Source organism: Semicossyphus pulcher, unplaced genomic scaffold, assembly GCF_022749685.1.
Source record: "Semicossyphus pulcher isolate SPU_LCO1_2020_fin unplaced genomic scaffold, fSemPul1.0.p SCAF_11, whole genome shotgun sequence".
Classification (NCBI taxonomy): domain Eukaryota; kingdom Metazoa; phylum Chordata; class Actinopteri; order Labriformes; family Labridae; genus Semicossyphus; species Semicossyphus pulcher.
This window is the reverse complement of record NW_027211615.1, coordinates 7,861,534-7,888,169: the sequence shown is the minus strand read 5'-3', so window position 1 is coordinate 7,888,169 and position 26,636 is coordinate 7,861,534. Positions and strand designations below refer to the sequence as shown.

The 26,636-nt window shown below is 39.6% G+C and overlaps 3 protein-coding genes across 3 annotated transcripts; all 3 read left to right on the top strand.

Moving 5' to 3' along the window:
• Positions 1 to 5,531: 5,531 nt before the first annotated feature.
• Positions 5,532 to 9,698, top strand: cnr1 (cannabinoid receptor 1). The gene is made up of 2 exons (XM_069657712.1): positions 5,532 to 5,808; positions 6,686 to 9,698. The coding sequence occupies exon 2, from the start codon at positions 6,731 to 6,733 to the stop codon at positions 8,129 to 8,131; it is 1,401 nt and encodes a 466-aa protein (XP_069513813.1). The 5' UTR covers positions 5,532 to 5,808; positions 6,686 to 6,730; the 3' UTR covers positions 8,132 to 9,698.
• A 1,901-nt stretch (positions 9,699 to 11,599) lies between these two features.
• On the top strand, positions 11,600 to 15,484 carry akirin2 (akirin 2). Its single transcript, XM_069686141.1, has 5 exons — positions 11,600 to 12,083; positions 12,693 to 12,827; positions 13,107 to 13,256; positions 13,437 to 13,508; positions 14,453 to 15,484. The coding sequence occupies exons 1-5, from the start codon at positions 11,912 to 11,914 to the stop codon at positions 14,461 to 14,463; spliced, it is 540 nt and encodes a 179-aa protein (XP_069542242.1). The 5' UTR covers positions 11,600 to 11,911; the 3' UTR covers positions 14,464 to 15,484.
• A 1,135-nt stretch (positions 15,485 to 16,619) lies between these two features.
• rars2 (arginyl-tRNA synthetase 2, mitochondrial) lies at positions 16,620 to 26,582 on the top strand. Its single transcript, XM_069655703.1, has 20 exons — positions 16,620 to 16,744; positions 16,977 to 17,050; positions 17,144 to 17,246; positions 17,708 to 17,791; positions 17,881 to 17,978; positions 18,067 to 18,122; positions 19,095 to 19,178; positions 19,281 to 19,357; positions 19,572 to 19,730; positions 19,868 to 19,974; positions 20,201 to 20,296; positions 20,579 to 20,639; positions 20,732 to 20,808; positions 21,609 to 21,733; positions 22,111 to 22,178; positions 22,298 to 22,407; positions 22,602 to 22,697; positions 22,822 to 22,896; positions 23,001 to 23,064; positions 26,341 to 26,582. The coding sequence occupies exons 1-20, from the start codon at positions 16,709 to 16,711 to the stop codon at positions 26,425 to 26,427; spliced, it is 1,737 nt and encodes a 578-aa protein (XP_069511804.1). The 5' UTR covers positions 16,620 to 16,708; the 3' UTR covers positions 26,428 to 26,582.
• The last annotated feature ends 54 nt before the right edge of the window (positions 26,583 to 26,636 follow it).

Below are 26,636 nucleotides of genomic sequence, written 5' to 3'. Positions count from 1 at the left end.
TAGGGTGCCTGGCGCTTGCATTGGGACCTGTGAGCTTTGGCCTTCTCTAAAGCTCTAACTTCTTCTAACCTCTGTAAGAATCAGATGTCAGTTTGCCAGGCAACAGAACACTTAGCAGTTACTAAGTGTAAATATTTAGCAATAACCGCTATTAGAACTAGATATCAAACTAATGTTATTTCAGTCAGCTCGACAATAGCTACAACAGGTACATGGTAATATCTAGTACAAAATAACTTTACAGGAAATAAAGCAAGCCATTGTTAGTTCTGTAATTAAGCTAGCTACACAACAGTTCCACCTGGCCTTTAAAGGAAAATTGGGAATATTTATAAAGATGTAATGTCTACATAAGACGTGTTTGAGGAGTAATATGTGTCACAGTTGATGAAAATATTTCAGGCTACACTTGTGTTATGACTAAGCGATGACTGGGCTATGTTTGAACAGCTTGTGCAGCAGCTCCTGCATCTTAATGTTTCCATATTATACACAGAAATGTTGCTGACATATTCAGAGGTTAATTTAGTTTGATTATGGGGGTTATTCTCTACTAATGCATATTAAAATGCTCAAATGTCATTTAAGTTTACCAAACACATCTAATCAGGGTAGTCTGACCTTTAGCACTGAATAGCAATCAGTGCATCAATCTTCGACTGGACCCCCCCCCCCCCACACACACACACACATGCCCTGAGCTCTTTTTTTGTGACTCAAAGTGAGTCAGTACAGTACAAAATGTTTTGTACCACAACTGAAACGCAGATGGTCGTGAGCTTTGCTTGAGCCGTCACTCATTGCTCACTCACAGGTTAGCATGCCAACCAAGTCAGAGATACTGTCACAGTTTGACACAACACCCTGCGGCCTAGAGTCTAACTGCTCCATGTGGTGGGTATTACAAAGTCTCAGTTGCTGGGACGCGAGTAATGAGCTGATGAAATTTAAATTATGTTCAACATTTATTTCTGGAAGATTCAGTTTTTACTAAATCAGGGTTTTCTATGTTTAGACTGATGCTTCATTCTTCACCAAGCCTGCAGCTGATTTATGGTGGATGTAAGATATATTTATAGCTGCTTGTTACATTCCCCTGAATGGGCTAGGGGATGAGGGGAGTAACAATAAATTAAAACCCAGGAAAAAGAAGGGATGAACAAAGTATAGGCAAAGTTGAAGGAATTTATTAAAAAAACTAAAGAAAAAATGAAACACAGAGCGAGCTTCTTCTAAACAAAAGAGAAGCTGTTCTATAAGACAAAGCACTATAAACCAAAAACCGCAGATAACAATAAACACCTCGAAGACATTACAATCATTTACCTACCTTTGCAAATAGGTGACTGTTAGGTAGGTTGTAGGTATTCGTGCTTAAGTCAAGTCAAGTCAAATTTATTTATATAGCACATTTAAAACAATGTAAGCTGACCAAAGTGCTTTACAGACAGTGGCAGATAAAACAGTGCAAGAGATACAGATTATGGATATAACATACCACAGTATACAATTTCACATGCATACACACACACACACACACACACACACACACGTATATACACCCATACATACAAAATACTCATGAACAAGAGACATCTTTCTCAAAGGTAAGTATTTAGCTGCCACCTTTTGATTTTTCGTCCATCGTTATTGTAACTTGAATGGTGAGCATCCCAGCCAGCAGGGAACGTTCCCATAACATCAGCTAACATTAGCTACAAGTTCTGATTACGTTTGAAAGAAAAGGTTTTAATCTAATATTCAAACGTTTAAAGGATGTTTATCATTTCAAATAAAGTCCTTGTATCTTTAAAACTTAAACTCAGACAAAACGTTTTAACTGCAACATGCTGAGGATCTTTTCAGGATGTTCGTACGGCCTGAACTATCAGAACGTGATTTATAAAACCTTCAGAGAACGTTCTCCTGCTATTAAAAGGAACATCCTGGGAACCAAATAAAAACCTCCTGCTCAAAACATTACCAGAACATCGCACTAACACTCTCAGAACGTTCTTAGAACGAAACATTTCTAGCTGAGATGGTAACAAACAGACCTGTAACATTTACATTAGCTAGAAAGATACCCCTTTACTATCATGTGACATAGGCCTACTATCAAACGGTAATATAGCTAAGAAGAGGTTGAATGCCAACTAGCTGTTTTCTAATGGGCTAATGGGTATTAAATATGTTTTACCTTGGAAAAAGGCACACATCCCTCCAGATTTAATCTATTAATCTTTTTAGTTGCATATCGACTGAGAAGCAATTAAATTCTTACAATTCATAAGATTCCCCTTTTCTTTTCTTTTTTAACTCGTAGGCTTAGGGAGTCTCCCACCATGACCATGACCATGACGTCAGAGGAAACTGTCCGCTGTGCAAATGTAATGAGTTGCAATGGGGAGGAGCATTCTCCGCCAACATTAGAATGGGATTGTTAACTGCCAAATCAGCATGCCGGCTTGTTTGGCTGCTTGACTTACATTCTCTGTTAAAAAATGTAAGTGTAATTACTTTAGTTTGCTTTTGTTTGCCTCCTGTTTCACGTGAGAAGCAAATTACGCTACGTTCTCCTCTTCTTACCCACCATTTGTTAACTCAAAGTGGACAGCACTTTGCCTTTGTGTGAAAGCACTTAAAGCTCCTGTGAGGAGTTTTTCGCTGGTTATGAAACAGACTGAAATTAATTCTGTTTACTCTATTTGAGCTACAAAAGCAAACCAGACCATCAGCGACAAGATTGATTAGATTGATTAAGTTATTTTTAATGCCTGAAACCGCTGGTGGGGGGTAGGTGGCAGAAGAAGCGATTAACTGCACGCTGCCTTTGTTTACATTTTACATGGCAAAGATTTAAAGTGAGTGATACATATGAAAGAAAGCAGGATGAGATTTTTTAAGCATGCACAGGACAAAATCAGCAAAGAGATAAGAGGTACGGCTTTGTCCACAGGGGGTGCCACAATCAACACAAACTGAAGGTTCCTCACAGGAGCTTTAAGCACTCGAACTAGCAAGTGTAAGTATGAAAGAGGGTGAATTGAAACACAGCTAGTGTTGTTTGGTATTCACCACCAATACCTAGCCAAAGGTCATACAGAGGCTTCTACATTGCATATTATTCTGTTATTTCATAATTCACTGATAAACAACAAATGTGTCACGATCCCACCCCTGTGAGTCCTGTTTTCCCCTGCCTTCCATGGTAACAGCACAGCTGTGTGCAATTGGATGATTGGACTGCTGAGAGCACACCTGTGGAGGATGATCGTTAGGAGTTTATTTAAGTTGAGAATGTTGTAGCTCCCTGTCTAGACAGTAGTAACAGTTGTAAGAAGTTTTGTCTTTTCTACCTTTGAGCATTTAGTAAATCGAAATTAAACGTTTTGTAAAGTCTTTCAGCCTCTCAGTTTTTTAGGTTTTGTGCTTTTGTTTTACTTCGAGAGTGCTCCTGTTTTGTACTTTGTTTTTTGATGAATCTTCAGTAAAAGATTGCAACGTCCCAACTCTCCTGCACTGAGTCTGCTTCTGGGTCCTTCTACCTACCTCGTGTCAAAATGTTTGTGTCAAAATCAAATCTTGCAAAAAGACGTTTCTGCCTTGTGTCTTCTCTTGTCACTGTCATCAAGTGCTTTTTCACTGACGATTAAGTTGGATTTTTGTACATAATATTACTTAAAGATACATGAGATAACTTTTTAGCTATATAGATAAAAATGTATTGATTGAAAGATTGTTACAATACACACAAGAATCCTAAATACAGGTGGCATAAAATATGAGTTTTGAGTATCCTCAATAACTGTAGTTTGAAGCTTGTTTTATGACACATTTAATGACCTTTCTACAGATGTTCACAAATAGTAGGAAACAAAACCCAGAAGTCGACACGAACAGTTGCAGGTACAAACAATGAAAAAGTGAACTAAAGCACACGATCAAAACACGACTCCCACAACGCACCGAAAAACAAAACAAACGAGCGCTCTCTATGTTCATCTGAGGGCGATACTTTCCTTCTCGGGTTTATTAAGTTGGAAAGTGGAAGATCATTACTTCAAGCTTCCGCGCTGTCCGTGAAATCACGGGTAAGAGAAGTGAAAGAATATTTCCCTCTTCTTTGTCCTTTGACGTTTCCCTGAACAAGGCTTTTATCTGCCAGTTACTCTGCTAGACTTAGGGGAGCTGTCACATTTGAATCAGTTTGTGTGTCTCAGCTTTTATTCTGTTACTCTTCCAGAAAATTATCACGATAAATACTGTTTTTCTCTGTTTGCCCAAAGATTGATGGGGCTTTTTGGAGAATATTTACAAGTAGCTGCAGTCAATTTAGCCATAAAAAGGTGAATTCATCTGTTTTTTAAACACTCCTCTCCTTTCCTGACAATAATATCTTCTCATTATGTGAAGTAGAACATTTTGTTCATTTCAGACGGAGACGGCAGCCGTGGCAGAGCGATATTAATAATTACACCTGTGATGACGATTGAGACATAGCCTCATTAGGGTCCTGAAGTGGCACAAGGGCTGCTACAACGACGCTCAACTCTGGCCTCCGTGGCCCGCTCCACTGATTCTGCCATTGTGTCAGACGGTGAGGAGAAGAAAGAGAAATGGCCAAATGAATAAGTGGAAATTGGATCGTTTGTAATCAGTGATTCGAATCTCTTTTTATGAGGGCCAAGAAAGGGCCAAGTCTTTGTTATTGTGATTCATAGCAGGATCTGACTCGTTAATGTGTGCTGGTTTTATCTGATCCAATGTGCTGAAAACTAACTGGTTAAGGAGAGTCTCTCTAAATATAAATGAGGTATTTGGCTGCTAAAATCGACTTCTCTTTCGCATCGTTGTCGACATACAAACAATGACTCATGTTTAAGAAGTCAGAATAGTCGGTTTGTATCTGAAGATGTCTGATAGGAAAAACAAATTAATGGGTACAAAGTAAAAACAGTTATTAAATGGGCTGGAAGACATGTGAGGATGCTCAAAATGAAACTTTCTGTTCTCTCAGTTTCTCAATTTGCGTTAATTATTCACACAATAAACAGGAATGCACCGACTGCTAATGAAGTCTGCAAACATGTCTGTCTGAAAGCGACAGTACATCCTGTTCAGAAGCATTACAAAGACATCTTCATGTGGAGAATTTACAGGAGAAATTACGTTTTTTGTTCCTGCAAATTGTAGAAATTGTGGTCATAATTACCTCGTGAATAGGGAAGATAAGACAGTTATTCTAAGCTGTTCTTAATCTGTTTTTAACTGCTTCATGCTGTGTTGATGCTGAGTCTTTGTCCGAGCACATCGTCTGCTCTGAGGAGCTTTGGGAATTCAAATCAGATCTTTCTTTTTTTTTCTTTTTTTATAATTCATCCGCCATTGTCGTCTCCCTTGTTCCCATGCAGCGCACTTGAGAGCTTCATGGGCAGGGCAGATAAAGCAATATGGAAACACGTGACAGGGCTTGTAGGACGCTTCATAAGTGAAGACTCAGAGAGAGGGAGAGAGAGAGAGTGGAGACACTGGAGGCAGAAGCAGCAGCAGCAGCAGCAACCTGTTTCCATAGAGCAGGAGCGCACTCCAAGAGCGTAAACACACTTCTACAGAGAACTGAAAACTTCTGTTGCACGGTGAATTTTAAACAAGAGACTCATAGTAATGATGAAAATGGTGCTTTTAAGTTAAAACATGCACGCTGGCTGTGTCCTCTTTTATGTAAGATCTGTGGATGATGCGCTCTGACTTGGATTAACGCGCGGAGGTAAAGGGCGATTCTGCGCACTTGGAAAATTATGTAAGGTAAAGAAAAAAGCACTTTTCTTCTTTGAAATGTTTGATTAATGCTTATAATATTGTTTTCCAGCTTACATTAGTACTTTTAATGTTGTGTTGTTTTCCCAGCCTCAAAGTATCAGTGTTTTCTGTTTTTTAAATTGTATGGATTTCTAATGCATGTTGGTTTCTTGCACCAAATTCACGATAAATCTGCACATTTGCTGAGGTTTTTAGACTTTCTTAATAAAATAATATTAAAATAACTGTGCAAATTCTGCACATCTACACTATGCAATACCAATTAACCCTCAGGGAAATACGTCCTTACTCTTTAAGAAATTGACGCAAACAACATTTTTGCGTGAAAATACTGTTTTACGCAGAAGCAATTAGCTTTTGCGCCTGTTTTGCAAAAGCGTTCCAGTCTGTACAGGTGTAGAGGAATTGCTTGGTTTGCTGATGATTTTCATATAAAAAGTGGCGTTTTTATTTTTAGGCTCGTTATTGTATCGATTTTTATAAGTAATTTATCTGTTTTTAGAAGTAATGGTTCAGTGATTTATAATTGTACTTGTGCTGATACGGAGAGAGTGCCTGGTACGGTTTTAATCCGGTTTTTATATAGTCCAGGAACTCTATGAAATGTATGAAAAATCATCTACAATTGTACAAAACTGAAATATGCAACATTTATCAAAGATGCAAAACTCTCTTAGATTGATGTAAATATTTGCAATGAGAAATGTTTACATAATTTGTATTTAATCTCATGTTAAACTCATTTTAAGGTGTGGACTTTACCATTATAAAGCAAAGCTGCAATATTACTGTCATAATGTAAATAGGATTCTTTGTTTTAGTTGTTTCCAACATGTCTGAAATGGCTGTTATCCATTTGTAGGTTGTCCAGGCGTCTTAGACTGCAGTATCACCCTCAGACACAGCCATGAAGTCTGTGCTGGACGGTGTGGCGGACACCACCTTCCGGACTATCACATCTGGTTTACAGTTTCTGGGCTCCAATGACGCTAACTACGACGACCCCATCAATGATGTAGACTTCAAGGGTGGATTCTCTCTGCAGAAACCTTTGTCTGCTTTCCGCAGCAACTTCCCAGACAAAGTACCTTCTGACGAGGAGCTCATCCTAAAGAACATCCCTTTCTTCCCCACCAATGCCACGGACTTGTTTGGCAACAGGAGCACATTCAGAGATGAGACTAACACCATACAATGTGGGGAGAACTTCATGGACATGGAGTGTTTCATGATCCTGACGCCCAGCCAGCAGCTGGCTGTGGCCGTGTTGTCTCTAACTCTGGGTACCTTCACGGTGCTCGAGAACCTGGCGGTGCTCTGCGTCATCCTGCAGTCCCGCAGCCTCCGCTGCCGGCCTTCCTACCACTTCATCGGCAGCCTGGCTGTGGCTGACCTGCTGGGGAGCGTCATATTCGTCTATAGCTTTCTGGACTTCCATGTTTTCCACCGGAAGGACAGCCCCAATGTTTTCCTCTTCAAGCTGGGCGGAGTCACAGCGTCTTTCACGGCGTCTGTGGGGAGTCTTTTCCTCACAGCCATCGACCGCTATATCTCCATACACCGGCCTCTTGCCTACAGGCGCATCGTCACACGGACCAAGGCTGTCATTGCCTTTTGCATGATGTGGACCATCTCCATCGTCATCGCAGCGCTACCTCTGCTGGGCTGGAACTGTAAACGCCTCAACTCTGTGTGCTCAGACATATTCCCTCTGATCGATGAGAACTACCTGTTGTTCTGGATCGGCGTGACCAGTGTGCTTGTTCTCTTCATCATCTACGCCTACATTTACATCCTGTGGAAAGCACACCACCATGCTGTGCGAATGCTGAGCCGCACCTCCCAGAAGAGCCTGGTTGTTTACTCAGCAGACGGGACTAAAGTGCAGACCACACGCCCGGAGCAGGCTCGCATGGACATCCGTCTGGCCAAGACCCTGGTGCTCATCCTGGCGGTGCTGGTCATCTGCTGGGGCCCATTGCTCACCATCATGGTCTACGACCTCTTCTGGAGGATGGACGATGACATCAAGACGGTGTTTGCGTTCTGCAGCATGCTCTGCCTGCTCAACTCAACCGTCAACCCCATCATCTACGCCTTGAGGAGCAAGGATCTACGACACGCCTTCCTCAGCTCCTGCCACGCCTGCAGGGGAAGCGCGCAGCAGCTGGACAATAGCCTGGAGTCGGACTGCCAGAACAGAAACATCTCTGCCAACAGAGCTGCAGAGAGCTGCGTGAAGACCACTGTGAAAATAGCCAAAGTAACGATGTCTGTGTCTACTGAAACTTCTGCAGAGGCCGTCTAAATGGCCGTCACGGGAGAAACTGTGTAAATGTCATCCTCCGTAAAACAATGCCATTAAACACAATAAAGCAGCAGTCAGATATTCAAGAGCAAAAAAAAAAACCTCTCCTGAAAGTACATCCTCACATAGACGCTTCAGTGGTCGCATTATTTTAGGTCAGTGTGTGAGTACGTGGTGTGCCGAAGTGCCAAACGGTATTGCAAGTTCAGAGAAGGGACTCTTATTCTGAAAGGATTCTCACAGACTATCATAAGTCTACTGTTTACCATAGACTTCATGATATCCAGTTAGTGAAGGCATATTATATTTTTGTACTGTGAATTCAGGTTTTGAAAACAATATATCTTCATTTATGGGATAAGGGGCTACTGACGTTTTTAATTGGAGATGTTTTAACGTGTCATTTAGACTCTAACATGTGTCTCGCACCATGAATATATCAAACCTTCATGTCTTGACTTTCTACATGTACATGTTGCACATAGACGTTTCTATGAGCAAAAAGTTCTAATGACTCTGATTGTTTTTTTTCTCCAAAAATTGCCATTTAACATGACAATTTTTTTTTACTTCTTCTGACAACACTCAGTGAGTGGCAAATGTGTGAAGAGATCCTGAGAAACTGAGAGGTGACTCATGCTCGAGATAAAAAAAGATAACATTTATCACCATCACATATAAACTCAAATCAGACGGAGGTGAATGGATTCACAGCTTGCGAGTTCGTCAGATCTGAAATGGCATTTTGTGTGACGTCCATTTCTTTACTCGCTGGCTGTTCTACCTTTAAAGTAACGTGTCTTTGTTCCGATGTAAACCTAACAACTGTACAGTGTTTTCTTGCAAAATAAATCGACTCATTCACACACACAAAAAAAACAATATCAGTAACCTCACACACATAAAAGTCAAACGCAGTGTGCTGGTCACTACTGCAACGAACTGAATGGATTTCTGACTAAAGCTGCTTTCATGAAATGTATGATTTAACTGGAGTCAGCCGTGTGTGTGTGTGTGTGATACGTTGTGACTTGGCCTTTTGATCATTGCAGTGAGTTGTTTTAGTGCTACTGTTGCAGCGGGGCGTCATTTGGGAACATAAAAGCAACCCATGCACAGGCCTAGTGAAGTACCTCTGGCGTGACTCTAAATAAAAATATGTCTGCTGTTGATTTTACCTACTTAAAGAAAATAACAAGGGTCTTTTATTAGCTGGTAACTTGAATGGAAGTCTGTGTTATATGCATTGTGTGGAGAAATCGACAAAAGACCTGACAAAAGAATCTTAAGAAAAGATGTGATTTTTCTAACAATACTCTGAATCTAGAAATCTCACAGCACAATTGTTCTGTAGACATTTATCTTGGTGTAAAGTTATCCAGACAAGCTGTTTATCAGTATGCTTTGCTGCCTCTCGTATTATTGAGTATTGAAGATCAATATGTCAACTGTCAAGTGGCTTCTGTACAGTGGTGGCATAATGAGGACTTAAAAAAAATCACAATCAGTCAAGTGTTTTTAGTATTGCTGTTTTCAAACTTTTGAATAAAGTCGCAGCTGGTTGTCATTTCGCCTGCAGTTGTTTGATTGATCACGTGATGACGGGAAACGGGAGCTAGCAGCACATCCTGTTTAATTCATCTGAAGAAGAGGAACAGACAGAGGAGCCCAAAACCATCAGTGGTGTTCTACTGCCCCCTAGTGGAAGATCTGTCACTATAGCTGTAGCCTCTTTGAGCAAGGAGGGCATTTCTACACATGATTTAAAGTCTTTAAGTATAACTGTAGTTACTTTTATAACTCCGAAAGAGACAAATGGAAAGAAAATAGATGCAACTGCCTGCATCCTCTTTCTGCAACATCTGCTCTGCTCTTCTTATCTCTTGGCTTACAGGGAGAGGAGAAATTGCAACATCTGTTCACACAGATGTCAAGAGGATTTTGTTCATTTATCTACCAAATACTCCAATCTCACAGAAGCCATGAGGTTTATATACTATGAGGGAAAGGCTGCATTTAGAGTGGAACACAACACTTAAATAAATAGATAAACATGAGTGGGGGCTAAATCTAATATTGTGGTTCAATAAATTGATTAGTTGATTGACAGATTGCAGCTCCTCTTTGTCTAATGAGATGGTAAATGTAAATTATTTATGTTTTAGGCTGTACATCAAACTAAAAAAGCTATATGAAGAGATTAACTTAGGCTTCAGGCAGTCACAATTGTATGACAAAATACACAAACAGCATTTAAGATAAGTACTTTATTGATTCCCAGAGGGGACATTTTGTTGCTGCAACAAATAGATACAAATAAAAATAGGAATAGAATAAAAAATAAATAAAAAAGAGGTATATACAACTGGTATACAAAAGTGACAAATATGGATAATACCATTATAAACCATTATGAACTAATGGTTTATAATGGTAGCAACTAATAGCAGCAACCAGTTTTTAACCAGTAAAGAAAACAATCAAAGTACAACACCATTAACTAACTCAAGAATTCATGCTGTTAAGTTATACCATAGATTTGGTAATGGTTCTAAACTTTCCAACAGGAAACTAGAAGGACAAACAGTACAGTCAGTAAAGTAATAGCTATATTCTCAATCATTGCCATCTTTGCGTTCCTTTTTTGGCTGGAGAACACATGTTGCAATACCAGTGTCACAGTTCAAAATATGTGTGTATAAGGGTTGTTAAGGAAGTGGTAGTGAGGGAAGGGAAGTGTCTCAAAATCTTGGGTGTGTGTGCAATGATGGTGGTGTCGTTTCAAATCGATAATTATAACCCAGGCAGGGAGTTTTGTAGCTTGAGTATAGGCTTTAAAAAGTACATGTTGATGACTTTATTTCCTGGGATTCATTATTTATCGAATCATCCACCAAGTATTTATCTTTTTCAGTTTTATTTCCTTCTTAGAATCTGAAAATGATTCACAGGCAATTAGTTGTTTTTTTGTTTTTTTTTCTATTTAGAGTTCGTTGTTTCTCAAGGAGCATTATTACATCTTATCTGAACAAGAAATAAGGTATTAATTTTGGAAAACAGATCAACATTTAGCAGCTTATTAATTCTGTACTGATAAATCCTCCTGAGAATCAACATTTAATACTCAACCATTAGATGAATTCTTCTTTGTAGTTGTATTTTAGCCAAGCTATTTTATCGTGTAATAGTCTAGTCTAAAAACAAACCTTAAGTATGATCAGACTTTTTAGAAAATCGCTGTCTACTGTATGTAAGTTTTAAATGAAAGTGAAAACTTCTTCGTGAATACTTGGATTTTGTTTTCAAACAAAACAAATTTGAAAAAAAGCACAGTTTTAGGTTTTCGGGAAATGTAGTATGTAAGCAAAATTAAAAAATGGGCGCTATAGGGATGAAAACTACAACTACCAGGATGAGACAGTTTTCTTGCACATGCGCACGGCCGATCAAATAGAACGGAATCAAAAGGTAAGCTAGTCTGAGCCGTTGTGGTTTACTCTTGGAACTAGTGCTGGGAAATCTACTATCATCGGATTATATACCAAACTTACCCTCAAGTGTTTTTCACAAATTATTATAAGATATATTGGGTAGTTTAAATCACGTGAGATTTATTAGCAAAAGGCAACGAGAAACGAAAAGAGTGCGCATTTGTCTTCAGCCCGGAATCGCTCCTGCCGTTTGAGCTAGCATTAGCAGCACAGACGGGCCCAGGTCAGCGAGATAACAGGGCCTTTTTTAGATTTTCTAATTTAGCTTTTTTAGACACATCTCAGCGTGATGGCTTGTGGGGCTACTCTGAAAAGGACTCTGGACTTTGATCCGTTAATGAACCAGGCTTCCCCTAAAAGAAGAAGGTGCGCCCCGATCATGTCTCCAGTGTCTTCACCACAGAAATATCTGCGTATGGAGCCCTCACCGTTTGGGGAAGTGTCGTCCAGACTCACCACAGGTAGGCATACTGAAATAACACTTAATAATTCAATATAAACTCAAGTGCAGTATGATAAAAACATTCCCAATGTTAAACTGGGGTACGTTAGCATTTTACCGATTAGCATTTCCTTATTGAGAACCGGTGCCTGTTAAGTGGCTTAAACAAAACGCCATTAGCATTTTGTCAACTTTCACAAGAGTTGTTATTGGCGATTCAGGCTGTCGGTAAACACTAACTGCGGACGATGTAATTAACTCCTTATTGTCCAACTTTAAATTCGGCGTACATTGTGAAGTGGTTTTAATGAAGGCTTGTATGATTTTTAATAACTATATGATAATGGTTTGGGGAAGTGAAGTGTAAAAATGTCAGGAAACAAATCTCCAAGGCTTTTGTTGCTGCTCTGTAATTAATGTTTGCATGTTTTGCATCTTGCCTTATTTGATGCTCACTGAATAGGAAAATCATTTAAAGTGTCTCCTAATGCACCTGGTTACATCTGCAAGGCCAAATGAAAAGATCATGTGTGAATTCTGCAATGACTTTGTCTCCTGACAAATGCAGCACCTCTGTGTGAAGATGTCACTTTTTATATAATAGAGAGAATGTTTTTCTTTGTTACAGAGCAAATTCTACACAACATCAAACAGGAGTACAAGAGGCTGCAGAAACGACGACACCTGGACAGTGCTTTCCAGCAGGCAGATGGCTGCTGTCCTCTGGACATGCAGAACATTCACAGTGGATCTGCCCTGGCAGGTAGGCTGCTACAAATGACACCAAGCTTACTGAGTCAACAACTGTGTTGTGACTGGTTCGTTTCGTTCTTAGTCAAGATTACAACATGGATACTATAAGTGGTTACAAACCTGATATACAGGCATACAGACTACATCCAGTATTGCAAATATTAGCTGTAGGTTAACATGCAGACATACCTGCTGGCTGATTTTTGTACAATATCTATTGTTAAATGGTAAATGGGTAAAATGTTGAATATCATCTATCTTGTATGAATTGTGTCACTTCTTCTAACAGGTACGTCCTCAGGTTCCTCGTCCCCCACCAGGAAAGAGCAGCCTTTGTTTTCCCTCAGACAGGTCGGGATGATTTGTGAGAGACTACTGAAAGAGCGAGAGGATAAAATCCGTGAGGAGTACGATGAGATACTGACGACAAAGCTTGCAGGTAAGATAAGAGAAGATAATCCTTTATTGATCCCCAGGGGGGAAATACGGGTGTTACAGCAGTACCAAGACAAAGTAGCAAGTTGGTGAATAAACATTTAAGGTTGAAAAATGGTACAGAAAAACTATTTGTACTGAGTAATCCATACCAAGTGCTAATAAGTGTTTTTTCTTCCAACAGAACAATATGATGCATTCGTCAAGTTCACGCATGATCAACTGATGCGAAGATTCGGAGAGCAGCCTGCTAGCTGTGAGTATATTCATTACTGGCAAACACATAGAGCCTGTAAATACATGTCCCAGGATCTCTTTTTAGTAGTCTAAACTTAACACATTCTTAATATTAAATTTCAAGATACAAAGTGAACCTTTCATAACACCTAGAAGAGTTAGATGTTAAGTACCAGTTCTGAATTGTAAACGCTGGACTTTTATTAAATGCTTTTTGCTTAGTGACTTCTGAAATATGAAAAATGTTGCCCTGCTGTTCTTCTGCCTTCCTGTTGGACATGGGTCAATGCACATACTGTTTGCATTTTGATCAGTGAGCTGCAGGGAGGGGTTATTGACTGTCTAACATGACACACAGTTTGCTGTAAGAACTCAAGTGTTTACAGTGTCTCCAGTCTTTGTCATAATGCCCGACAATCAGCTTATGCTAGCATGTCCAACTCAAGTTAAGCTGCTGAGTCAGGTCAGCCTTAATGAAAACCCGATTGTATGGTTACACGTACTACACTTAGTACTTGTATTCTGTTATAAAACCAGTGTTTGCCCCCGCCATTTGCATTAATCCGGATGCTCAACCTTTAACTAAAAGCCCAGTGTTTATCTCACTTGTATAAATCAGCCAAAGAAATCAAGGAACTACTTTTACCTCCTGCTTAAGATGACTTAAACAGAGTTGAGCAAAACATTTAGGGACCTTTTGACCAAGCTCTGTCTCCAATTAGGAAACTTCTAGATTAACGCTCTTGGGTTTTACTTAAGCAGTGAATTTGCCTGTATGTAAAAGAGACGAGAGATGTATAGGTGTGCTAATACTCAAGAGTGTAGATCTCTCCTTGCCAACAGGTCAACCTTCTTGAGACGCCACAGTGATGAACTCTAAAGTATTCTTTAGTATGAAAGTATGAGTATGAAATGTTAATATTCAACTGTCCTCACTCTGGTCTCTGTGTTTGTCCTCCACAGATGTTTCCTGAGTGTTGCCGTCTGATATCATGGACTACCATTTTAATGCAAGCTACTCCAGGGACTCAGTGGGTCTGGTTGGACTTTTCTCCTAGCTGTGCCATATCGCCTCTATGTGGACTCACTGCCTCAGGCATCAGTTAGTGGCATCCACGTTTGCTGTGTCTGCCAGAGTTAGGAGGGCCTCCTGCTGCCAGGACTTTCTGTGATTCTACCAGTGGCCTCTTTAACTGCCGTGTCAATATTTATTTGGCTTTGTTCTGATGCCTTCGTAAAAGGCTGACTGCCACCACACACTTGGCCTTTTTGATTTTATTTTTGTCAAATTTAGTTATTTTACGGGGAGGATGTTAGTTGTGCAGCTTCTCTAAGTGTACATTTTAAAAAAGGGATTGAACATTGACGAGTGGACAAACCAAGTCCGCCTTCAAACTGGACTCCAGGAATAGGCAACTTGGCTTATTTTTCAGCATTGTTTTTAATCTGTTCTTGAAATTACTGCTATTACATTTGTATACACTGTATTTTTTTATTTTTTTTGCTTGACTTTTGTTCATTGTATCAAAATTTCATGATTTTATTTGCTGTAGGTATAAAGGGGCTTTGATTTAAAAAAAAAAAAAAAAAAAGCAAACGAATAAAGCGTTTACACAAATGTTTAGTTATGCCATTTCTTTTCATTGTGAGAACATGGATTCACCACAGTTGACATCATCTTTTGAAGGCATAATAAAAGCTTTACAATATTCTACATATATGTCAGTTGGACACATGCAGCTGCCCCAGTGCCTACTGTCAAAATTAAGTTTGAGGTGCTCTAAATGTGTGAAATTATATATTAAATATCCTGAAATCCAAGCATTGCTTCAAGAAACTAAAACGTGTTATGAAATCAACATAAGGACTTTTTTGTTGTTGAGCTGCAGTAATTACTCATATCTTCAAGGCCAATGACCTTACAGTGGAGAAGCTAAGTGACATCAAAACACTTCAGAGTGTGTTGCTGTCAGGACAATTAACCCATGAAATATCACGATAGAGGATTTTTCATATCTGGCTAACAAGATATATCAGGATATATCATGTTTTCTGGGAATTTAACAAATAATTAGTCTGAAATAACATGGTAAAGCCTATTTTTGGATAATCCTTTGTAAGTGAAATATTTGACAAAAAGTACTGAGTTCCTGTTTTCACTTGGGCTGAGCCTAAGTCCATTTCTGGACTGGATTGCAAGGATTAAAACATAAAGCATTGCCAAAATGATGTAAAAATGTCTGTAAAGCAGTTCAGCGGCTGGTTTTGTGACATCACAATAGAGACGACAGAAATACACTTACCGTAGACATTTTCATATTGTTTAAACAATATAGTCTTATTGCCCAGCCCTATTTTGTAACGTCAAAAACAATTTTCAAAATTGGCACAAGTTTGACACCAACAACATGGGCTTTTAGAAACCATGGAATACACTGAAATAAATAATTTCAAAATAGGCAGGTTTCATGCTTGTGGTTTTATTTAGAAAAACATTAGGGACATCTTGATTCAAGGGCTGCAAACTATCATGATTTTAAGTTCAAGTCAAGTTATCACATATAATCATACAGCAGGCAATCATAATGACGTGTGCACCTATATCCATCTGTAAGAAATATACAGTATACATAAAAACTGTAGTCTTGTACAGTAGATGGGCTTCGAAACCTAGAATACAGGTGTCCTGGAAAAGATTGAAAGCTTACAGGATTAAATTGTTGGCTATAAAATTTGTAGCTTTCATTAGCTGAAGTTACACGTTAAAATTGAACTCACTTATTCCCCCAAACCTATCAAATTTGATTTTATTTTATGACAGCATGATGCCTTGGAAAGGCAGCCAACACTGCTAAGGAAGCGATTAAGCTTATAAAGACTATACATAATTAATGTGGTGTTCAAGGCTGATGGTTCATTATTCATAGAACTTCGATGTTGTAGGAAAATTCATGTTTGAAACTTTGTTCTCAGGTTAAGTGACCGGGTAGTCGTTACTCACTGTGGGGAGCAAAGTAGACAATAATCGAACGTTCCTTTCCTAGCCGTTGACGTTGCTCGCGAACGAAGCCTGTGATTGGACGAACTAAGAGGAAGCGGTTCGGCTTAAGCGGAAGTACAGTAGACATGTCAAAGTGAACCAACATATCATACAGAATTTGATTATAGATAATTTAGCGACTCGTTTGTCATAATATTGTGTTTGCACGTTGAAGAAACATGGCCTGTTTCTTCAGGAGAAGTATTGCAGAAAAGGTAATGAAGCTGAAGGTCTGAGGTCTGGGAAGATGATGCTGTATGCTAATGCTAACTCTGCAGACTGCCTTGACCCTGGACCCAGTAGACACCAGGGGGAGGCAGGGCTGTTACCCTATACTCTAAAACCTCACCTCATATTGATGTTTATTGAAATCTTACACGTGTGTGTGTGTGTGTGTGTGTGTGTGTGTGTGTGTGTGTGTGTGTGTGTGTGTGTTTCGATGTGTAGCTGGGGAGGACACTTCAGCAGTCTGAGGATGCCTTCATACCAGCTCTGTCAGCAGTTCCAGTATTTAAGAAACAGTTGAGTGTGTTTGTGTTTAACATAATAAAATATGCTTTATGTGTCTATCCTCTCACAAGTTTGTTAAACCGTCATTAACCTGTCTTCCTCAGGCAGAGTGCTGACTTCAAACTGTCAATCAGCACATTACGAGTCAGTGGGATTTTACCGTCCAGTGGTGACATTCAGCTGCAGACGGAAAACTTGGCCAATCAGGTATAACTCATCTTAGAGATTCATTGTACAATGCATTACATTCGTCAAGGAGAACTGATGTTTTTTTGGTGACACTGCGAAGAAACAAAAAATGAATGCTCTTACTTTATACTATTTGCCAAGCAGGTTTTGTCCAAATCAATTTTCTTTTTCTTTTTTTTAATGCACACATTTTTCCTTTACCTCATCCAGTAAAAAAAACTTATTTTTATGCTCCTGAAATAGTTTCACTCACAATGTTATGTGCTGTGAATCACTTTTTCTATGTAAAGAGATCTGTTCTATGTAAAGATCACTTGGTTTCCCGGTGTGTATGAAATGTGTAATCTAAAGTTTGCCTTTCACCAAGAACCAAAATCACAAAGTTTAATAAAATTATTTTTTATTGATGCACGTTCAGCTTCCTTTCTGCTTAATATAATCCTGAACTCTAATAAACAAGTCTGTTTTGTGTTTTGCAGTTGAAGCTGGACAGTTTAGTGGAAGAAATATCTGCTGGATCTGGAGTCATTAACTTCAAAGTGAATCGCAAACTTCTTGTCCAGGTTTGTCACCTTTTTTCCTACTGTGGTGAAAACATCAGTCTCTGCTGCTTCTTCTGTGATGATGATCTGCTCCTCTTCATCTGTTTCAGAAAATGTTGGAGCCATTTGGAGAGGAGAGTGAGAAATTTGGGTTAAATAGTGAACTTTTCAATACTCTCAATAGAGGAACAACATTAGTTGAGTACAGGTGTGTTTCTTCAGTGTGTTAACTTTTGTTTTAATAGTGCGTGTGTTATCAGTGCATTATAGAGAATTATTGTATTTTTATTTTGCAGCTCTCCAAATATTGCCAAAAAATTCCATGCTGGACACCTGCGATCTACAGTTATCGGTGAGTTTTGGTGTTTGAGTTAGTTTGTTTAGTGACTGAAGTCACGGATGTTTGAACTATTGTTGGAATGTACAATAACCCTCTCAGAGATGGTCATGGTGTCGTCGTATCTCAATAGGCAGGAAATGAACTAAAACTAAAATGTAAACCTCTTCAAGCCACTGAAGGATAAATGCTTAAATTCATGAGCCACTCGCAAATTATTTTGTGTTTCTGAAATCTACTTGATTATTTTACCACCATTTGCTGGTGGCTGATGCTAATTTCTGTGGCAAGAAAAGAAAACAATTGTAATTTTTTTGGGATGAATATACATTATTTACACTTATTTAGAATTACACAAATTATAATGTCCTAATATCCAATCCAATCCTAATTTATTTCTAAAGCACAGTTTAAAACAAGAAAAGAGTGCTGTACAATCAAACATAGAGTAAAGACCAATAGGAAAGGAAAAGCAATAATAAAGAAAACTCTCATGCGGGGCCAAAAGACAAGGGAAAAAAAAAAGTGTTTTGAGGTTTGATTTATAGAAGAAAGATTTAACGATAATATGATTAAATACCAGATATATGCAAATATACATGGTATGATAACTGTCAATACTCATATCTTAGAGATGCATGTATCATACAGATATATTGCTGCAAAATCGTGGAAAAATTACAAGAAATTGAAGCATTAAAATGTTTTGAATGTCAGATATGTTTTGAAACATATTATTTTCATCATAATTTTGCAGTTTGTCCACCAGAGGGCAGTGATGGTTAATTTTTTTTAAACTGTCAAACGTCTTTGCCAGAACATGTATTAGTTTTCATTGATACATCATTATTAGATTTAAAAAATGTTTTAATACAGTATGGCTATCGGCTCAAAAGATCCTGTGTCTTCAGTTTACATCATAAACTCACACTTTGGATGGATAGTTAAGTCAATCAGCTGGACTAACAGATTGTTCTGTATCTCCAGGTAACTTCATCGCTAACTTAAAGCAGTCCCTTGGACACAGTGTAATACGAATGAACTACCTCGGAGACTGGGGAATGCAGTTTGGTGAGTAAATAATGTGACAAATATTCAGGTGTTTTCAGCTCTTGTAAAACCCTAAATGCCCCTCATTTGAATGAAACCGGTGCTGCTTCTTGTGTCTTTCAGGTATGCTGGGAGCTGGGTTTGGCCAGTTTGGATGCCGGGAGAAACTGAAACAAAATCCCTTACAGCATTTGTTTGAAGTGAGCTGAACAAAGAAAGCCAGACACTGACCGTTCTGGTATCTGTCATGTATCTAGACCTGTTTGGCAAGTTGAATAGCATGAAAAAGTGTTTGCTCAAACATTGGACAGATTCATTGAGGATTTTGTGTTAAATCATCTAAACGCTGTTTAAAAGCCTTTTATACGGCATTAATATGGCAATGTGGTGGTGTTTGGTGTTTTTGCTTTGCAGGTTTACGTCCAAGTGAACAAGGAAGCAGAGCACAATGAGGATCTGAAACAGGCAGCCAGAGACTTCTTTAGACAGCTGGAGCAGCATGAGAGCGAGGCTGTGTCATTATGGAAACAGTTCAGAGAGATCACAGTGGACGAGTATCAACATGTCTACAAGGTCCGACCAGCTGCACGACCGCAAACAGACCACAATCTGAACTCTGAAATGTTTTAAGATCTGGAAGAAAAGAAAATGTTAGTAGAATGAGTATAATTAACCGCTGTGACAAATTATGTTTAACTGATTGTTTGCAGCGGTTAGGAGTGAACTTTGATGTTTACTCCGGCGAGTCCTTTCACCAGGATCAGGCTCAGGAAGTGGTGCAGCAGCTGCAGAGCCGAGGCCTGCTGAAAACATCAGAGTACGTGACAGTAATTTGCATCCAACACTCCAATTTACATGTGTTAGGAGGCCAGTAGCTCGAATCAATAACAAAGGTGTCAGCCTCAACAGGCCTGTCCTTTTATTAAGTATATGGAGGAATATTTAAAGAGCTGTTTTTTTGTAGTTTTGAAAAAAGTTGAAGTATTCCTAAAGTGCCAGAGCGTACACAGGTTTAGTTTCATTTTAACTTGTTGTATTTGCAGGAGAGGGACAGGTGTAGTGGATCTCTCCCCTGCTGGAGACATGAGCAGCGTCTGCACGGTGCTCCGCAGTGACGGCACCACTCTCTACATCACCAGGTCTGTTGTGATAGAAACGGTTCATTAAAATCTACTGTTCTAGTCTTCAAAAGTCTTATTACGAAGGAAAAGAAATACTCTGAACATATTCAAAAAGGTTGAAAAGTTCAGTATAATCTTAGCAGTTAAACTGCTTTGGCAGCCAGTGGTTGTCATAAACACAGACAAACAAGCAAAATTGGGATTTTTAGATGATTTAAATGACAGATAAAAGCACTGTGGAGTTTTCAGATTAAACTACGTAAGTGTGGCATCAATAGTTTTTTATTTTCTGCATTTCAGAGATCTTGCTGCAGCTATCGACCGACAAGAGAAATACCATTTTGATGAGATGATCTATGTGGTAAGAAATCTGGTGACATGTTGTAAAACCTCTACAGACAAAGCAACTTGTTTCCTTTTGCACTCCATCCCTGCCCTTTGTTCCTCTTTAAGACAGATAAAAGTCAAGCGAATCACTTCCACCAGCTGTTCCAGATCCTTCCTGCCTTGGGACATTCTTGGGCTGACAGGTAGGGCGGACACCTGAACACAGCTGCACACGTAGCAGACCGGTTAAACAAAGCAGCTATTGTTGGTTAATAATGGGTTAAAATTAAAGAGCAAAGAGTCGTATTTCAAATGTCTTGGATAAGTCACCCTTTACACTCAATTATTTAATGGATCAAATATGTGTTCTTGTCCTGCATAATAATAACGCTTGGCTTGCTGAGTCCTTCACTTCAATGTAAATTGCAAATTAATCAAGTTATTGTTCGAAATTTTAGTGTAACAATTAGATGTAGTATCAGTACAGAACCCGGGATTGTGCAGGATTCCTCCGTATTAAAGGGCCTTCAAACAGCATCGAGCATTTGGCTCTGAATTATTTGATTATATTGATTAGTTACAGCAATTGAGAATAGCTCCACCTCAACCAATTTTATTAATAGATAGCTATTTAGTTGTAATCACATCTGTATTATCTAAAAGATAATAATATATAGATGATATATCACTCTGAAAAGGCCCATTCTGCAGAGTATTTTTATAGTTTGGTACTACTTTTCCTTAAGTATGTAAATGAGGGGGCGCTGGTTTGCCTCAGTTGGTGGAGCAGGCGCCCCATATACAGAGGCTACAGTCCTCGACGCACTGATCGCAGGTTCGACTCCCGGTCTGCTGATCATTTGGTGCATGTCATCCCTCTCTCTGCTCCCCATGTTTCCTGTCTCTCTTCAGCTGTACTATCTAATAAAGGCAAAAGGCCAAAAAAATAATCTTTAAAAAAAAAAAAGTATGTAAACGTGTGTTTATCCCCCTCTGATTGCAGGTGTCAGCACGTCCCCTTCGGCCTGGTGCGGGGCATGAAGACGAGGAGCGGTGAGGTGGTGTTTCTGGAGGACGTTCTGGACGAAGCTCGAGCCAGGATGCTTCACAACATGAGCCAGTCAAAAAGTAAAGTCTGACACATTAAGGCACATTAAGCCATTATTTAACCAAACAGAGCACACAGCACTCTGAGCCGTAAGTATATTTAACTGTCTGTGCATTAAGACATTAGTCCATAAGCAACCATGCAGTGTAAATGTTAGCCTTTAGCTTTACTGGAAGTTGCTGGAGCATATTAATACCAATAATTCATCAGCATTATAAAGAAAGAGTCACTAAGAGCACTGCCATTCTGTGTGCTGCGTCCAAGTGTCAGTTTTATTTGGTTTGTATGCTGCAACACTAAACTGTGGTTGTCATTGTATAAAAAAAACACAGCATTATCCACCTCAACATCTTCAAAATGGGGACGAAAGTCACACAATCTGGTCCTTTTTCCACAGCTACAAAGGAGCTAGAAAACCCAGAGGACACGGCGGAGAAAGTGGGAATCAGTGCACTCATAGTCCAGGTGAGTCAGCTTTACACCTTAGCTATAAGCCGTGCCACCTCTTTTATTTGTCTGCACAATGCAGTACGTTGCACTCTTTTATCTGAATGTTTAAATGTTTTCCGCTGACTTTGTTGCAGGACTTTAAAGGTCCGCTGCAGTCAGACTACACGTTTGACTGGGACCGGATGCTGCAGGCTCAGGGGGACACCGGAGTCTTCCTCCAGTACTCACACGCTCGACTCTGCAGGTCTGTAGTCAACAAAACTTTTATTCAGGAACTCTTATTTGTTTTGGTTAATTTATTATCTGTATTTCCTAAAATGTGTCTTGTTTCATACAACCTTTTGATTTAATTTTGTATAGTATTGGAAATGCTCCCCAAAAATACCCCCAACCCAACAAGATGCTCACTTATCACGTTACTTTCCTTTGGTGTTGCAGTTTAATAAGGAGGAATGAAGGAGCACAGGCAGCCATATTTGATCCCTCTCTTCTCCTGGAGCAGACAAGTGTCACCATCCTGCAGCACCTCCTTCGGTAAGCAAATGGCTTTTTGGAAACCCGTCATCCTCTTTGTCTTATTTTCTTTAGACCATAAAAATCTCCCTGCCAGCGTTAAGTCCATATTTGCTCCTTCCACATGTGCTTTCTTTGACTGCAGTTATGATGAGGTGTTGTACCAGTCAGCCCAGGATCTGCAACCCAAACACCTCGTCAACTTTTTATTGAAGCTGTGGTAAGGAACAGGATGTTGGTCCTGAAGGGGATGGAGCTACTTCAGGTTTATGTTTGACCTTTAAACAAAGTTGTTCTCCTGTATCTCTTTTCAATTTGTTTCAGCCACCTGATCGCCTCAGCACACAGAGAGCTGCCGGTGAAAGGAAGCTCTGAGGATGTTGCACAGGTAGATAGAAAAGCACTTATGTGCACGTCTTTGTATAATGTTGCATTTAAAAGGTAAAACTTAAACAGTATATCCTCCAAATTGGTTGCCCCTATCAGCCTCTGCACTAAATTCAATATACTACTCAAAGAAATTAAAGGAACAGATATAATTATAATAATGTTATTTATTAGAAAAATGTGGCCAAAATAAGATTCTGCATGGTTGTATTTGTTCTGGTAGACAGGAAGAATAATCATCTAAAATGAATCACCTAACTTAACAAAATCTAACTTTTGGTAGATCAGGTCGCTTATTTAAAAGTAACAATTAGTGCAGACTAATCACTTTTTACCTGGAATTTAGGGATGTTTCTGTTCTGGTGTTCTGCTTTCTGTTTGTACTACGCTTGTAGTCTAAGTAATTGACCAATCACATATCAGCAGGCTGCGGCGTATGCAGGAAAGACAGTATATGTGGAGAGCAAGAGCAAATTTATCTATTAAAAGACATCTGCATGCTAACAGCACTGCTCAAATTCAACTTGTGATTCCCTTAACGCTGTGTCACAAAGCCGGTCAGCATTTAGATTTCCTGACTTCCTCAAATGCATCAGAAATAACCAATGCATTTTAAAAGTAGTTTTCTTCTCCTCATGAGGACAGACCTGACAAAGCTTCACTTCGACTTTTTACTAATCTGCATCATGATGTTGAAATTTCGGCAAAGGTAAGAATTAAAGTCAATCACAGTTTATTTTTCTGTAAAATGCAGCACGCGGAAAAAGAAGTCTTAACTGGAAGTCTTGACTAACCGCTGGCTAAACCGGACCCGCCTGACATGTTCACAGGTGTCCCCAGAGCAGGGGTCTCCAACCCTGCTCCTGGAGAGCTACCTTCCTGCATGTTTTAGGTTTCTCCGCACTCTTAACACACCTGATTTGACTGATCTGCTCATTATCAACCAACTGAAGCGTCTCAGGGGACTGATAATGAGCAAAAAATTCAAATCAGGTGTGTAGAGTATGAAGAAACCTAAAACATGCAGGAAGGTAGCTCTCCAGGAGGAGGGTTGGAGACCCCTGCCCCAGAGGCTATATCGTCATCAGACTATAGCCGCTGGGATCTAAGATTGAGTGCAGACAAACTATAACATTTTTTCTATACTCTTTAAAAGGATAAACATTTAAGGACCATATTTTTTGACCAAATAATTACAACATTATTGTTATTATACACTGAACAAAAATATAAACGCAACACTTTTGTTTTTGCTCCCATTTTTCTGAACTCAAAGATCTCAGACTTTTTCTACGTACACTAAAGGCCTATTTCTCTCAAATGTTGTTCACAAATGTTGTCTAAATCTGTGTTAGTGAGCACTTCTCCTTTGCCGAGATAATCCATCCACCTCACAGGTGTGGCATATCAAGATGCTGATTATTGCACAGGTGTACCTTAGGCTGGCCACAATAAAAGGCCACTCTAAAATTGGGAGTTTTGAGTTTTGAGGGAGCGTGCAATTGGCATGCTGACTGCAGGAATGTCCACCAGAGCTGTTGCCCGTGAATTGAATGTTCATTTCTCTACCATAAGCCGTCTCCAAAGGCGTTTCAGAGAATTTGGCAGTACATCCAACCGGCCTCACAACCGCAGACCACGTGTAACCACACCAGCCCAGGACCTCCACATCCAGCATCTTCACCTCCAAGATCGTCTGAGACCAGCCACCCAGACAGCTGCTGCAACAATCATCACATGCTCGTCGTCCTCATCGGGGCCTCGACCTGACTGCAGTTCGTCGTCTTAACCGACTTGAGTGGGCAAATGCTCACATTCGATGGCGTCTGGCATTTTGGAGAGGTGTTCTCTTCACGGATGAATCCCGGTTTTCACTGTACAGGGCAGATGGCAGACAGCGTGTATGGCATCGTGTGGGTGAGCGGTTTGCTGATGTCAACGTTGTGAATCGAGTGGCCCATGGTGGCGGTGGGGTTATGGTATGGGCAGGCGTATGATATGGACAACGAACACAGGTTCATTTTATTGATGGCATTTTGAATGCACAGAGATAGATAACGAGATCCTGAGGCCCATTGTTGTGCCATTCATCCACGACCATCACCTCATGTTGCAGCATGATAATGCACGGCCCCATGTTGCATCTGTACACAATTCCTGGAAGCTGAAAACATCCCAGTTCTTGCATGGCCAGCATACTCACCGGACATGTCACCCATTGAGCATGTTTGGGACGCTCTGGATCGGCGTATACGACAGCGTGTTCCAGCTCCTGCCAATATCCAGCAGCTTCGCAGCCAACCAGCCAACATTCCTCAGGCCACAATCAACAACCTGATCAACTCCATGAGAAGGAGATGTGTTGCACTGTGTGAGGCAAATAGTGGTCACACCAGATACCGACTGGTTTTCTGACCCCCCCAATACAGTAAAACTGCACATTTTAGAGTGGCCTTTTATTGTGGCCAGCCTAAGGTACACCTGTAAAATAACCATGCTGTCTAATCAGCATCTTGATATGCCACACCTGTGAGGTGGATGGATTATCTCGGCAAAGGAGAAGTGCTCACTAACACAGATTTAGACACATTTGTGAACAATATTTGAGAGAAATAGGCCTTTTGTGTACATAGAAAAAGTCTTAGATCTTTGAGTTCAGCTCATGAAAAATGGAAGCAAAAACAAAAGTGTTTATATTTTTGTTCAGTGTAGTAATCAAGCTCTGTCTGTGGCGGTCGTCTGCGTAGTAAGAAAGAAAAATATTTTAACTTCAGTGAAGGTAGAAAAGCAAGCAAATTCTCTACTGCAATAAATCTATCTAAAGTTTGCTAACATTAGCCACCAGAAGATAAAGGTCATAATAAACCATGTTTGCTCAGTGAATTAAACAAACACTTGTACGTTTTAATGCCTCGGTGGAGAAAAGTCAACTTAGAACAAAATGTTCCTATTTCTCGAGGAAGCCATCTTTGAGCATCATTTTGTACTTTAGATCAATGAGTGAATGTTAGCTTCAGCACAGGTTGTAGTTTAAACCAAAATGTTTTTGTAGAGACAGCTGTTAATGTTTCTAAAGTTGCTTATTGACATAACACTCTTCAGATCCTGAATACAATATAGCAAATACATATCAGCCAAACAAACACAGGTTCAGTCTTAAGGTCCAGCCAACAACAGCAGTGGCCTGTTGATGAATTCTTTACAACAAATATAAATGTGAAAAATATGTACGTCTTAAAAAAATGTAAGCATGATATCATTTGTTAAATGTCAACAGGCGAGGTTACGACTGTTCAGCGGCGCCTGCTCGGTGCTCGCCAACGGGATGAGGATCCTGGGAATCACACCGGTTGATAAAATGTGAAACTAAATCAAGTTATGCTATGACTAATTAGTATTATATAAATGCTATTTTTACTGTAAATAAAAGCCGTATTTTAAAATTAAACATCTACTGTTAATGTTTTTTCTATCCTCTCCAGTATTTTTGCGCACACAGATTTTCATCAGCAGTGATCAGTTTGGTTTCATGTTGATCGTAGTTCACGAGGCGAGTGATGTAACCCTTTTGTA